The 13,457-nt window shown below is 43.0% G+C and overlaps 1 protein-coding gene across 1 annotated transcript in view; it reads left to right on the top strand.

Moving 5' to 3' along the window:
- The first annotated feature begins 2,104 nt into the window (after window positions 1–2,104).
- The window catches only part of GRK5 (G protein-coupled receptor kinase 5), a 50,880-nt gene continuing 39,527 nt past the window's right edge, over window positions 2,105–13,457 (top strand). Inside the window, exons 1-6 of the mRNA XM_015406911.1 lie at window positions 2,105–2,167; window positions 2,746–2,846; window positions 5,183–5,275; window positions 8,322–8,385; window positions 9,148–9,288; window positions 9,915–10,105. Of these exons, the coding sequence (XP_015262397.1) occupies window positions 2,105–2,167; window positions 2,746–2,846; window positions 5,183–5,275; window positions 8,322–8,385; window positions 9,148–9,288; window positions 9,915–10,105 (653 nt within the window). The remainder of the gene's footprint in view (window positions 2,168–2,745; window positions 2,847–5,182; window positions 5,276–8,321; window positions 8,386–9,147; window positions 9,289–9,914; window positions 10,106–13,457) is intronic.

Genomic DNA, 13,457 nt, shown 5'->3' on the forward strand with positions numbered 1-13,457 from the left:
ACAGTCTTAAACAAAAGTGAGAAGAATGACTCATGTTGGTCTTTAATGTACACAGAACACTCTTTGGGACTATAAAATATCGGCAAGGTTAGTTATGCTGATTGCACTCCTTGGAAAGAGTTCTCTGGCCCTAGGCTGCTACTTGTGAATGATTTCAAGGCCTACACCATTACACAGCTTGTTTTCATAGACATACAATAGCCGTTCAAATGGGCTTTCCGTGATAGGGGGAGGGGGTGATAATTATTTCTGTTAAATTGTTTAGTAAAATGGTTTGCAGTATTCCATTGTTGGATCAAATCCATCCATATGTTTCCTTTTATGCATCGGGTAGAGAACACCAGCTTTCAAAAGAGACTTGACTCACACTAACAAACATGTTCTAAATATGCATGGATTGGCTTAGGAAAGTGAAAAATGAGAGATTAGGTCACATGGATTTTTTTTTAAAAAAAAACCCAACCTCTGATTGTGTCTGTCATGAACTGTGGGAAAGGGCAACACGGCTGGTGCAGGGAGCTCTACTCACTCTTCTATGGTGTCCTCAAGGCTCTCTCTCCTTCAGAAAGCCAAAATGAAAATCCTGCATAATACAGGCAAACAACTTGAGTTCTTTGATCGGCTTCTAGACTGCTCAGTCAATAGAGTGCAGCAATGTGACCTCAGTGGAGAGAGGGGAAATGGAAGACTTGCATCCACTAAACACAGTAAAGCTCAACTCTCTTCCGCAGTGTCATTTCTGTCTGTCCCTATTGCTTTGCCGCCGCCAATCCCTTTTCCACATGTGTTTTGCTCCCTCTGGGACTACTAGAGAGAGCAAAACACATTGGGGGGGGGACCCTGAAGCAAGAGGGACAAAAATGACAGTGCGGAAGATAAGATACAAATAAAAGCAACCTGTGAGCAGGTGGTTTTCTGGAATTATTTCAGGAAAAAGTTTTGCAAATGGTTTTGGAATCTGGTTCCATTTTGTTCTTCCTGGTGTTTGAAAGACTATTCTGAGCCCATGCCCTTCCAAATGCGCAGTCAATTCTGAAGACTACAGAATGATTTAACATTAATGTTTCTGCTAATGTGGAGCGCAGAATAATTTCTGTGTTATTGGCACTGTGATCATGGTTGAATTAGAGACAGAGTGTGTGTCAAAGAGATAGGGAACAAAGGAAAGACTGTAAATTAATTAATGCATTTAACTAACCTTTTCCTTGCTGGAGATTTTCTTATATTTTTACCTTACTTCCCTGAGGCATCAACCATTCAATTATTACTAGTTTAACCAAAGTCTATTATTAATGGATTGTAGGGTTGCCAGCTTCCAGGTGGGGGGCAGGAGATCTCCTAGAATTACAACTATATAAATCACTTACTTGTTCATTACTTATTTCTTTCACTTCTTCTTGGAGAAAATGGCTGTTTTGGAAGGTGGACCATATGGGACTGTATATCCCCTACTGAGGTCCCTCCCTAAACCCCCCTCTCCCAGGCTCCACCCTTAAATCCCCATGGATTTCCAAACCCAGAGTTGGCAACCCAAAGGGATTGCAATGATTGCTTAAAATGCTTACCACATCATCACATTCTTCTGAAAACATCCGACGAAACCTTATTACTTAGTTTTAGCTGTCTCATGTAGCACCACCTGCTGGTCAAGAAGACCCAGTTAAAATGCATTCTTTAGTCCTTTTCAGAATCTGGTGTTCCACCTGTGCATGGTGGGAGCAGACACTATGCATGATTGTCCCAACACACCCAGTATCCATTTTGTGTGAATGGGGCAGTGTGTGTATTTTACAAGAAATGGAAAATATGTACATTATGCCATTCATACAAAATGGTGACTGTGTGCATTGGGAATGATTGCACATAGCTCATGCTCCCATTATATGTGGTTGGCGTGCCAGAATTGAATGTCTGAAATAGGCTTTTATGAAGTGCTGGATTTCTGCAGTTTTTTTTTCATTGTGAATGGTTAAGATTTCTTTCTGCCAGACTGTAGTCCTCCATCTTTGTTTAAACAAGAATGCTTGGCATTGCTGCTTTAATTAAAATAACCAAGATCATGTGTAGTTGTCAGTTCAGTAATCTTTGTTATTGCATGTAGAACATGATTCATGGGGGCTCCACCTCCGGGATGAGCATGAGTGTTGAAATCTGCAAATACCGGGAGGTACAGGTCAGCTGCCTCTGAGGAGCTAAACAGACTACTTTCTTGCAAATGGAATGAAGTCATGACTACGGTGATGTCTCAGTAGGAGTAAGCACAGGCTAGAGACCACATCGCAGGATCAGATCACAAATAATTGAAATTGCAAGTCACAGTTACTGTAGTTATTAGTGATCCAGTTTGGATCAGGACTTCAGTGGTAGGAAATTGCAAGTTTCAGCTTTTTCTCATTGCACCATTTTCCTAGTCAAAATGCCTCCCCTCACATGCTATTAACCTCCACTTTGGAAAGAAAGCAGGTACTCTGTTTTTGCCTGTTTTCTTTTTTCCACCAGGTGTAATTGTAGCTGGGGAGGTGGGCAACAGATGGAAAGAATTAGCCCCTCTTGTCCTGTGACATGAGTCCAAACTGAATTCCTCTCCCCACTCCACATTTCCATTTTACAGCTAAATTTAATCTTGCCACCGTCATTAATCTTAAGGTAATGCTCTGAGTTGTCCATATGAGCTTGTCTATCAAGAAAATGCTTTCTCCCTGTTAACGAAGCTAATGTAGTGCCCATTCTTTGTTTTTTTTCTAGTCCCCAGTTTATGTAGCAGAAGTCAATCGAGATCTTCTCCAGCAGACAGAAGAAAAACTTGAAAACAGTCCCTGTAAAGAGCTGTTCTCACCTTGTGTAAAGTAAGTATAATGTGACATTCCAAAATCATGTTATATTGATGTAGTCTACGCAATTCTTTTACAAAGAAGCATCAGTTAAAGGCAAGGAATATCTAGTTTCCTTGCTTTCCAGATAAGGCTGTGAGCTTGTTGTTTTAATGTACATAAGGTGCTTTATGAAACTGAAGCATACGATCTGGATGAAGCAGCACATCTGTAGGAAAGTGGGTTTGTGTCTTGCCAGAAGACTCTTTCCTCCCAATTCATTGAAAGGGAATCTGGGTCCCAGGAATCAAGGTGTGCATTGCTGTCGCTGGGAAAATGTGGCCTTCTAAGTATTGTAGTGTGGATTCATGGAAGTTGTGAGCAAAGTAAGAAGATAATAGAATCAATCATAATTTTAAAAAGATGTAAGTAATGTATTTCGACAACAGAACACATTACCACAAAATTCTACTGTTTGCACTTATTCATTTTCTTTGACTTCCAGGTGTCACTGTTGGCTAGAGTCTATAACATTATTGATTACCTGTGGTTACCTGTGGTTACCCATTGTTTTATTATTTTATTTTTCTGAGAACCTTTGTCCCCAAAGTAATGGACCTGGGTTTTTCCCTCCCCCCCCTTCTTTATTTTCTGTCTTTCTACTTCCCTGAGAATGTCATTTTAACGTTTTTAAAATGAAAGAAGCACCTTTTCTGGTACCCCTTCCCCATGAATGGGCAAATGTGAGCACCACTAGACAAAGAAATTAGAAACTTCTTACAGCCTACAAGGACCCTTGGAAAAATAGCTGCCCTTTTGACTGTAGTTTCCCATGGTGTGTACATGCAACAAAATAAACATCTCTGCTTTGCACACATGACAACATATATGTATCATATGTGCCTTTTTCCTAGCTAAGAAGCCCACCTTGGTGCTAGGGGTGTTTTGCAGTGTCAGGATACTTCCCTAAATCACCTTCTGTTTCAAAGTGAAAAAAATCAGGCTGTTTTGCAGCCTGTCTGGGCAGAGGAATGTGCAGATGCTGCTGTTCACTGTTCTTCCAGAAGGTTTCAAATAGGAGGGTTGTAGCACATTCGGGTGTCCTTCTGTCTAGGGAAGGGCTTATCCATTTTGCCGAGTCATGGCAATTTCCCCATTGTACTGTAAATCTCCACATACATAGCCTACATTTGCAAACACTGTCTCCTGTATTTGTCTAGATAGTGAGGCCTTAAAACAATTTTTAAAAATCAAAAGGCATGGGGGGGGGGTCATCCGAGCCATTCGCACACAGTTCCAGTTGCCTTTTGTCCATCCTGGATGGCTCAATCGGGTATTTGTAAAATATACCCAAGCTTTGCTCATGTGGTTGGCTTGACTTCTTTGCTGCCGTGATTTATTCTTTGTGCTGAACAGAATGAGAATCATTCACGTTGTTAAGCTCAGTACACCATCATGTTGAGATAATAACTTACAGTGTGCTGAATTGATAAAGAAGTTATTTTGGCAAAGACAGCTGGTTTGGTGCTAGAAGTTGTTGCTCGTTCCCCTTGGTTTCACAGTTCAGGATTTATTGTAAAAACTTCGATTTGTGTCAAAGTAAGAAACTAAAAATCAAGTAAAGTATTAAAAGGTGACCATTATTCCTTTTAATTATCTAGCTGGAATAGTCAAGCTTTGCATATCATTTTGTTAGGCATATATATTCAGGAGTGCAATAATGTCTTTTGATAAATCCAAGTAAGATAGAATGTTTGAGGCTGATTAGTAAATGTCAGAAATTTTGGGTCCCTAAATCTGTAAACTTCCAGAAATTGTAAGAACTCCTGAAACTATTGACATTTACCATTACATCCACATATACATATATAAGGTAAAGGTAAAGGTTTCCCTTGCTCGAGAGCTGGTCGAATCTGACCCTAGGGGGCAGTGTTCATCTCCATTTCCAAGCCGAAGAGCCAGCGCTGTCCAAAGACATTTCTGTAGTCATGTGGCCAGCATGACTAAACACTGAAGCGCACGGAACGCTGTTACCTTCCCACTGAAGCGGTACCTATTTATCTACTTGCAATTTTTTGCTTTCGAACTGCTAGGTTGGCAGGAGCTGGGGCCAGAGACGGGAGCTCACTCCGTCACGCCAATTGCCGAACTACAGACCTTCCGGTCTGCAGCTCAGCATCTTAACCTCTGAGCCACTGCGGCCCTATACATATATTACATACATATATTGCATGCATATATACAAACAATTGTTTTAAAATCTGTATTTACATATGAATTAGTGGGAATTAAACTGAGGATCCTCACTGGAATACTTCTTTGTAGCAAAGCTCAGGATTATAAAATGCTCACCTGTTTTTCATCTGAGACAGATCTGTACATGAGTATCTAAGCGGAGAACCTTTTCAAGAATATATGGGCAGCATGTACTTTGATAGATTTCTCCAGTGGAAATGGCTCGAAAGGTAAGTGGTTCTTCAAGGATTTGCATGCACTTTGCTTTATGGTGGAGCATGGGGGGGGGGGCAATGATGCATTAACTAGCAAACGTTTTCATCCAACATTTTTTTTATTTTCTTGGTCTTCCATAGACAATAGGAAAATTTGCTGCAGATGTTAGATTCCAGTAGTTAAGAATTTGCTGTTTTCATATCATTGATTCCATTCTGTTTTAGCTAACTGAAAATATTTAGAAATCAGCAAAGATCGATGTCTTCTGAATCACTGAACAGTAGTGTTGTTTTATCACTATGCAAAGGTTGTGTTGGAACCTTTACCCTGAAACTTGCTTTCTGTGCCAAAGAAATGTAAGGTAAAACAGAAATCTCTCTGGGCATATGCAGAGTGCCTTTCCTCTAGCTAGTGAATAAGTGAAGACAAGACAACAGCCTCACATCTGAAGTTAGGTAGCACTAGCAAAGCTATCAGGCATGCTTGAACTCCTTTCAGTTCACGAGGCCATTTGAAAAGCCCTTCCAAGGTTTAGAAGTGCTTTCTCAAAAACTTGAATGTTGCTCATTTCCGTGTTGGATCTTATCCTTTCTTTGGGTGTGTGTTTTAATAATAGCAGCAGTACAAGTGGTTAGGGCTTCCTTAGCATAAGGTTGATTCTTTTGGCATCTGTTCTGTAGCTTGCCCTAAGAGCACCCTCTGGTGGCTGATCAGTAGCCCTGTAACTCCTGTGTACTGTTACTTCTTATTTAATTGTTTGCTGGAAGACTAATGGGTTTTTTAAATGTGGACAGTTAGGAGAAATATTTTCCATTATATTAAAGAAATCCAATTATAGATGGGAACTGGGTGGCCCAGTAGACTTGACCTTTCTTCTAAATCTCCACTGAATACATGCAGGGATGGAAGGCAATCAGCTCCGGCAGACAGCACTGCCTGTGACAAGGAAATGATGGATTGGTAGGGAAGCAAAGTGCAGATGTGGCTGTGTAATTTGCTGACTCAGCCCACGTTCTCCAAACTACTTCCACTGATGCCAGAATATGGTGATACAGGTCGACACACCAGTCTATAGACTGCATTGGCAGAATATGTTGATCAACTTGACCATTTCTGTGTCATTTTGGAGGGGGATACAAGCTTATAAAACTGTCCTGCTTCAACCATAAGAAGGGGGGAGCTCACTTGGGATGAAAAAGGATTCCTTTGTTAATAGCTTCTTAATCACACTTTTATTTCTGTCTGATAGGACATCTTGTAGGCTGTATTTATGACCAGAACTTCTGTTTTAGGTGGGATTTGTCATCTAGGTAATGGTGCTATTAATGTGCAGAGATGTCCACATTTCCTTCTCTCTTGCTCGTGCACAAACTTGTGAAGTATGACTGCTACTTTAGACTAGTAGAGAATTCTACAGTTTGCGAACATGGATCGTTCTGTTGGCATTCATTGGAGAGATATAGTAGAAAGTGATTTGATATGCAAAGCATCATATCCTTCCCCCTTTCAAAATGCAGCAAGAAATCTGAAATCAGTACGGAATGAAATGTTAGCCTGGCAAACACATCCTCCCCAACCTGCTGAAATAATACAAATGCAGATTGGGGGCAGTTTGTAGATGGGAGGGGCAGACAGGAGAAAGGGGTATAGAACCTGGTTGTGGCATTGATTTCTTCCCTGCAACTCCGCCGCTCTGTTGGCCAATTTTCTGCCAATGGACTTACTGTAAGTCTTAAAGTCTTAGGGGGGAAATAGCTTTCAAATACTGTACACATTGCTTTCTAGCAATAACTGGTAGTTAGGGGAAGAATTAAGCATTGGTTCCCACTGTTCTTCCATTCTCCTTGCAAATATCCAAATGGCCACCAAGCCTCCCACACTGACTTTGAGAGCAAAACATGTTAGGAACCCTGTTACTGTTTTATGACATGCAGTTGTTGCACCCTAAATCTTTGCCTCTTTATTCTGCCACATTAGGAGTGAAAGAGCCAGGGCTCTTTTTGTAGAAAAAGCCCAGCAGGAACTCATTAGCATAATAGGCCACACCCCATACCAGAAACTCATTTGCATATTTGGCCACACCCCTGCCAGCACAGTTCATTAGCACATTAGGATGCACCCCCATGTTACCAAAAGTGTGGTTATCCAGCCACACCCACCTTTTGCTTGTTATTCTGTTTACCTTGTTTGTTGTCAAAACCCAGGACTTTTTTTGTAGCAGGAACTCCTTTGCATATTAGGCCACACACCCCTAATGTAGCCAATCCTAATGAATTTCTGCTGTTGGGTGTGGCCTATTATGCTAATGAGTTCCTGCTGGGTGTGGCCAACTTGGGAGCCAGCCGGAACTCCGTTCCTGTGCGTTCCTGCCCAAAAATAGCCCTGGACAGAGCTATGCAAAGAGGATACCTTTAGTGTTTACAAAGAATATTCCAGTGCTCCTGGGATTTTAACACAAAAATACATCACAGGACCAGAGAGAAGGACCATATCAAAATGAAATGTCATGCATTGTTCTCTGTTTGGACTGTGGCAATCCTATGACCAGTACTTCTACTATCTGCAAAGCGGACAACTGGATATTAGGGCAGGATGGACATGGGAGTGAATCAGTACATCAGAGAGATTTTACAGGATATCAGCTATGGGCCAAAATGACATTAGAGTACAGTTTGAAAAATATTTCCTATGATAGGTCAGGCCACATGGGAAATTGTTCTGAAATAGTTAATAGGATATGGCAGACAGAAGACTCGATCCATTCCTACAGACTGGGGTTCAAATGTCATTCATGGGCTCTTTGTTCAGCCCTGAGAAAAATCACTCATTCTCCAAAAGGAGAAGGAAGCAAAGTCACTCATAGCTAGTAACTCCTTAGGACTGAAAATGGTGGTGTAGTCTGAGAAAACTGAAAAACAAGGAGAATTTGGGGGGAAACTGCTAATAATATTGTTACATATTATATAGTATAAATACCCTGAAATAAAGTGATGATGGAAATTTACCTTTTAAACTATTTAAACTATTTTCTCTCCCCTTCCCCACTTTTTCTTTTTTTAGACAACCAGTAACGAAAAATACGTTTAGGCAGTACAGGGTATTAGGAAAAGGTGGTTTTGGGGAGGTGAGTAATTCTGAAAACTTCTGTTAAAAGTTGCTTGCATCTCATAAGAGTAACACATACTAAGATGCAGTCTAAGAGTTATGACTGCCTGAGTTTGATATGTTAACTTTATATTTTTCTCGACTCTTTACAATAAACCTTAAACTTGACTCCTGTTTTCTTTGTTGCTGCTGTTAATGTCACTAGATTTTTAACTAAATGGTAACCGAAATGCAAGTAAAGCACAGTGCTGAGGAGGCATAACTTAAAATATCACATCAAAGTATATTTTATGGGTTTCCTTGAGCACTCAGAAATCGGGGCAGAATACACCCCAGTCCTCCCAGTTTGTAATTCAATTCAGGATGCTAATAGTGGGGTTACTACAACTCAGCACATTTTCCTCCATTGGTCCTCTTCATACCCAAGACTTTAGTTCTAGTCAGACGTTATAGAAGTGGATTAAAATAAATATGTGGGTGGGGGTGTTGTGCTTTCCCCCCATATGTGTGTGCAGAGCCTATGTGTGATCACACAGAAAAAGCCTATGCATGTTTACCTTGTGTGTATACAGGTTCTGGTCCGACACAACCCTCCATGCATTGAGTCTTAAACACCACTAATTTAAAACATCCCTTTAAGGCTCTTCTGTTCCAGTAGCAGAAGATCCGTTAATTTTTAAAAATATGTTGAAAGTAAAATTAAGGGTTATGGTAGATAGTAAATTATTATTCCTACTGTACTCCTCTGCCCATCCTTTCTTCCATAATTTCTTTCCTACAGGTATGTGCTTGCCAAGTACGAGCAACTGGGAAAATGTATGCTTGCAAAAGATTAGAGAAAAAAAGAATAAAGAAGAGGAAAGGTGAATCCATGGCGCTAAATGAAAAGCAGATCCTAGAAAAAGTCAATAGTAAATTTGTAGTAAGTATTGCTGTATTTTCAGTGGCAGCTGAACAGGATCCAACTCAGCGCTGACAGTAGAATCCAACCCAGATATGCATGGCAGGAAGGAGTAGGAAGCAAGCTTTCCCTAGTTTTCCCACACACCTAGCACACGTATCTCACCTAGGACACCACCAGCCATCTGTGTTTTGTTCACTCTTTCTCTCCCCTGCCCTGCACAAGACCACATATTGCCCATATTAGGTCAAGGTTGCACATGTAGCAGTTGATGGTATTGGTCACAGAATGTGTACAATCCTCCAGAGTACATCTTGATTCAAGGAGACATGCCATGACTGGCTGTGTGCAGTTTGTTTTATCATTACTGCATCCCTCTAGGATGTCTCGAGGCATCATTCACTGGCAACTCTCTCAGAGGTTTCGATAGATTTGGGTGGGTTCCCAAGTCAGTAATTTTCTACTGGGGTCCACTTCTACAGGCTTGAAATTCAATCATGAAATTCCAGGCACATTTAAATTTTTCAGGTTTTTTGATCCTTAACAGCACGCGGTCTTATGGCATCCCTGATGAAAAATGGTAGCACTAAATAATAATACACATCTGGAATTTTCTTGTGTTTGAACTGTCACACCTGTCTTTCTAGGTCAACTTAGCCTATGCCTATGAAACAAAGGATGCGCTGTGTTTGGTTCTGACCATAATGAATGGGGGTGACTTGAAGTTCCACATATATAACATGGGAAACCCAGGCTTTGAGGAGGAAAGAGCCTTGTTTTATGCAGCCGAGATTCTTTGTGGCTTAGAAGACTTGCATAGAGAGCACACTGTGTACAGGTAAATATTCTCTAAGTTTATTATGTGTCTCTCTGTTGTTGGGAAAGAAGTTGTAGGCTAAATTGAGCTAAGATCAATATCAGTACCCTACAGACCCACATCCATCGTAATGGTTTGAGCTTAAGAACTGGCTTTGAAACAGGATCACACAAATGCCTGCACAACTGTGTGATTTACAGAAATTAATCTGTGAATAGCATCCAGCCAGATATGTAGGATCGTGTTGATATCTAAGGTCTAGTGTAGTCATGGCATAGTAGTTAAGAGTGTCGGACTAGGATCTGGAAGATGTGGGTTCAAATCCCCATTCGTGCAGTGGAAGCTCACTGGGTGACCTTGGGCCAGTCACACTGTCTCAGCCTAACCTACCTCACAGTGTTGTTGCAAGGAGAGGGAAAGAATGTAAGCTGCTTTGGGTGCCCATTGGGGAGAAAAAGTGGAGTATAAATGTATTGCATAAATAAATAAAGATCTATCTCAGAAATATTATTGCCTTTTCTTCCCTCCATAGGTATATGTAACATTCCCATGTTCAGTCCCAATTATCTTTAGGTAAATTTCCCCCCCCAGGTATTAGGGCTGAAAAGGACCTCTTCCTAAGAACCCGGGAAAGGGGTGGGGGGCTGCTGCCAGTCAGAATAAACAATACTGTGTTGCTGTCTGTGTAAGGCAGGGTTTATATCTTACATGCTGTGAATGCAGAAGGTTGCATTAGCGACAAGAATCTGATGGTAGCAGGTATACGTGGTCACCCATGGTTAAAAAAAAAAATCTGACCTATGGTAAAAAATCTGAACTTGCCTGAATATTTTAAAGTGCCATGTCAGATAGAAGACTAGGCAGAAACACTTCTCCTTGATGACTACTTTTCTCAGTGAGCCATTTACTCCAGAGGGATTTGCAAAGCATCATAGTCTGAAGGGGTACAGTCCCAGATGGTTGCTTCAGTGATTTCTCATCATTTGCTTTTCTGCCCCAAGTTAGCACACATAGGTCATTATATATGGGAAGTTGTGAGGTGGAACCAGTTTTCATGAGTATCCTGCCTTGTAGGTGCCAGGAAATAGAATTTCTAATATGCTGTGTATCTTCATGACCCTGTCCTCTGAGATCATTATTACTGGCATTCTATATTTAATAGATCCTGTAGAAGATAGATGGGACACCATCTTGGGAAAATGAGTTATAAGAAGATGATGTGTTTTTAAAATAGACTGCAGTGTAAATCATTCATACGGCCCATCTACATCGTGCTATTTCTAGTGTTACTTTTGTCATAACAAATGGTTTGGGTTTAATATCTACTGATGCCTGTGATCTCATTAAGTTCTCCTTCATAAGACTTGGGCTTGGAGGAGATTATAAGATTCACTGTTGGAAAAATGAGGATTCTATTGTAATCCTTGCTTTCTGTGTCATGGCATGAAAACTCTGAAAGGGCAAATCTACGGCTTCCATTCAGGTTTCATAGTGGACACAGTAGAGCTTGCACTGGAGGTTTGTATCTGCTGGATTGCACCCAGTTAATGTCCTCTGATGCATGTTGTACATGTGATTTTTCATTTTGGAGGAAATAGCCTCTGATTGCAAACACTGGGGAGGGATTTGGAGGTGACATTGGAAAAGAACGTTATAGTATACTAGTAGGAATGCTCATTGTAGAAGCAATACAATGAGCTCTAGAAAGCAGCCTGCAGGTGTGTCTCCCCGGGATGCATTTTCTCTGCCCTGGGCCAGGCACTGCCAGCCTCACTTGGTGAGCCAGTGCCAGGGCCATGGAGCTCCTGGATCTGGGCCTCGCCCTGCTCGTTGGGCACCCTCTCCTCCATGGCACCGGGCCCCGTCTGCTCGGCAAGCGGCCGGCCATCTGCACCAGGCTGGTGTCAGCCTCCTTACCCTCCGACCCGGTGGGTAGCTCTGGCCTGACCTGGCTGAGACTTTGGGGGCTGCTGTGAAGATGGCGGTGGTGGGAGGTAGGTGGCTAGGGCACTGAGACCCCTCTCCGCCACCTGGCTGGAGCAAGTAGCTCCATGCTGTGGGGGAAGTGGAGACAGGGAGAAGCAGAGGCGGGTAGGGAAGTGGAGGCCAGGCCCGAGCAAAGGGAGGAAGCGGGGTGGCCAGCTGCAAGGCCTTGGTGGCAGAGGGCGTGACACTGTAGTGGGAAAAGGGTGGGCTCTGAGGTGGGACAGTGGTGCCTGTGGGGCCTCCCCCTTTGCTGTGAGGGGAGGCCAGCATGGCCTTAGCGGGGTGGGCAGGCACGGTCCTTCCTCGAAGGCCCCCCACCAAGCACTGGAGTCTTGGACCCAAGCAGGAAGCAGCTCTGCCCCCCTGGCCCGGCCCGCAAGAAAAGGCAGAGCCACCCTGCAGCAGGATGGAATCCCGGCAGCGGTGGGATGGTCCGCGAGGACATCTTCCAGGAGGAGGGCTTTCTTTGTGTCTGTGGACGCAGCGATGGGCGTGCTCATCTGCCTTGCGGTGGGAATGGTGATTCCTTACACAGTGGGTGCGGGGTGGGGAGAGCTCTGACTGTGTTTACCATCGAGCAAGTGCTGTTGAGTGGCTGCCGGTTTTCTGTCCTTTTAATTCCTCTCTGGTCCCAGTTGTCTGTGCTTTTAATTATACTACGGTCCCAGTTCTCTTTCCTTCTTATGCCACTGTGGTGCCTGTTTTCTGCCCTTTTGCTCTGCTCCCCCCGCCCTTCTCCTACTCAGCCTCCTTACCCTCCACCCACCGGAGCATCCATCCCGTCTGCAGGCTGAGATGGTAGCCGGCGGGGCTTTCTTTGTGTCTGTGGACGCAGCGACGGGTGTGCTTGTCTGCCTTGCGGTGGGAATGGTGGTTCTTTACACAGTGGGTGCAGGAAGGGGGGAGAGCTCTGGCTGCATTTATTGTTGAACAAGTGCCAGTTTTCTGTCCTTTTAATTCCTTTCTGGTCCCAGTTGTTTGTGCTTTTAATTGTATTGTGGTCCCAGTTCTCTTTCCTTCTTATGCCACTGTGGTGCCTGTTTTCTGCCCTTTTGCTCTGCTCCCCCCGCCCTTCTCCTACTCAGCCTCCTTACCCTCCACCCACCGGAGCATCCATCCCGTCTGCAGGCTGAGATGGTAGCCGGCGGCTCTGTGGGCGGGATGGAGGCAAGGCAGCGAGGGGATTGGCAGACTGGCAGACCTTCCGAGTGGCAGTTCAGTCAGCCAATTCATTTTGGGACGCATCGAATGTTGCCAGACGAAAATACAATTATTATATAGGAGAGATTTCCCCCGTCTTTGATTCTTTTCCTCTTCCTCATTTTCAAGTGACACAATTTATTTATTTCTTTACTCTTCAAATTTCTACCCCGCCCTCCCAGCTGAA

The sequence above is a fragment of the Gekko japonicus genome, unplaced genomic scaffold (genome assembly GCF_001447785.1).
Source record: "Gekko japonicus isolate JY-2015 unplaced genomic scaffold, Gekko_japonicus_V1.1 scaffold1288, whole genome shotgun sequence".
NCBI classification, from domain to species: domain Eukaryota; kingdom Metazoa; phylum Chordata; class Lepidosauria; order Squamata; family Gekkonidae; genus Gekko; species Gekko japonicus.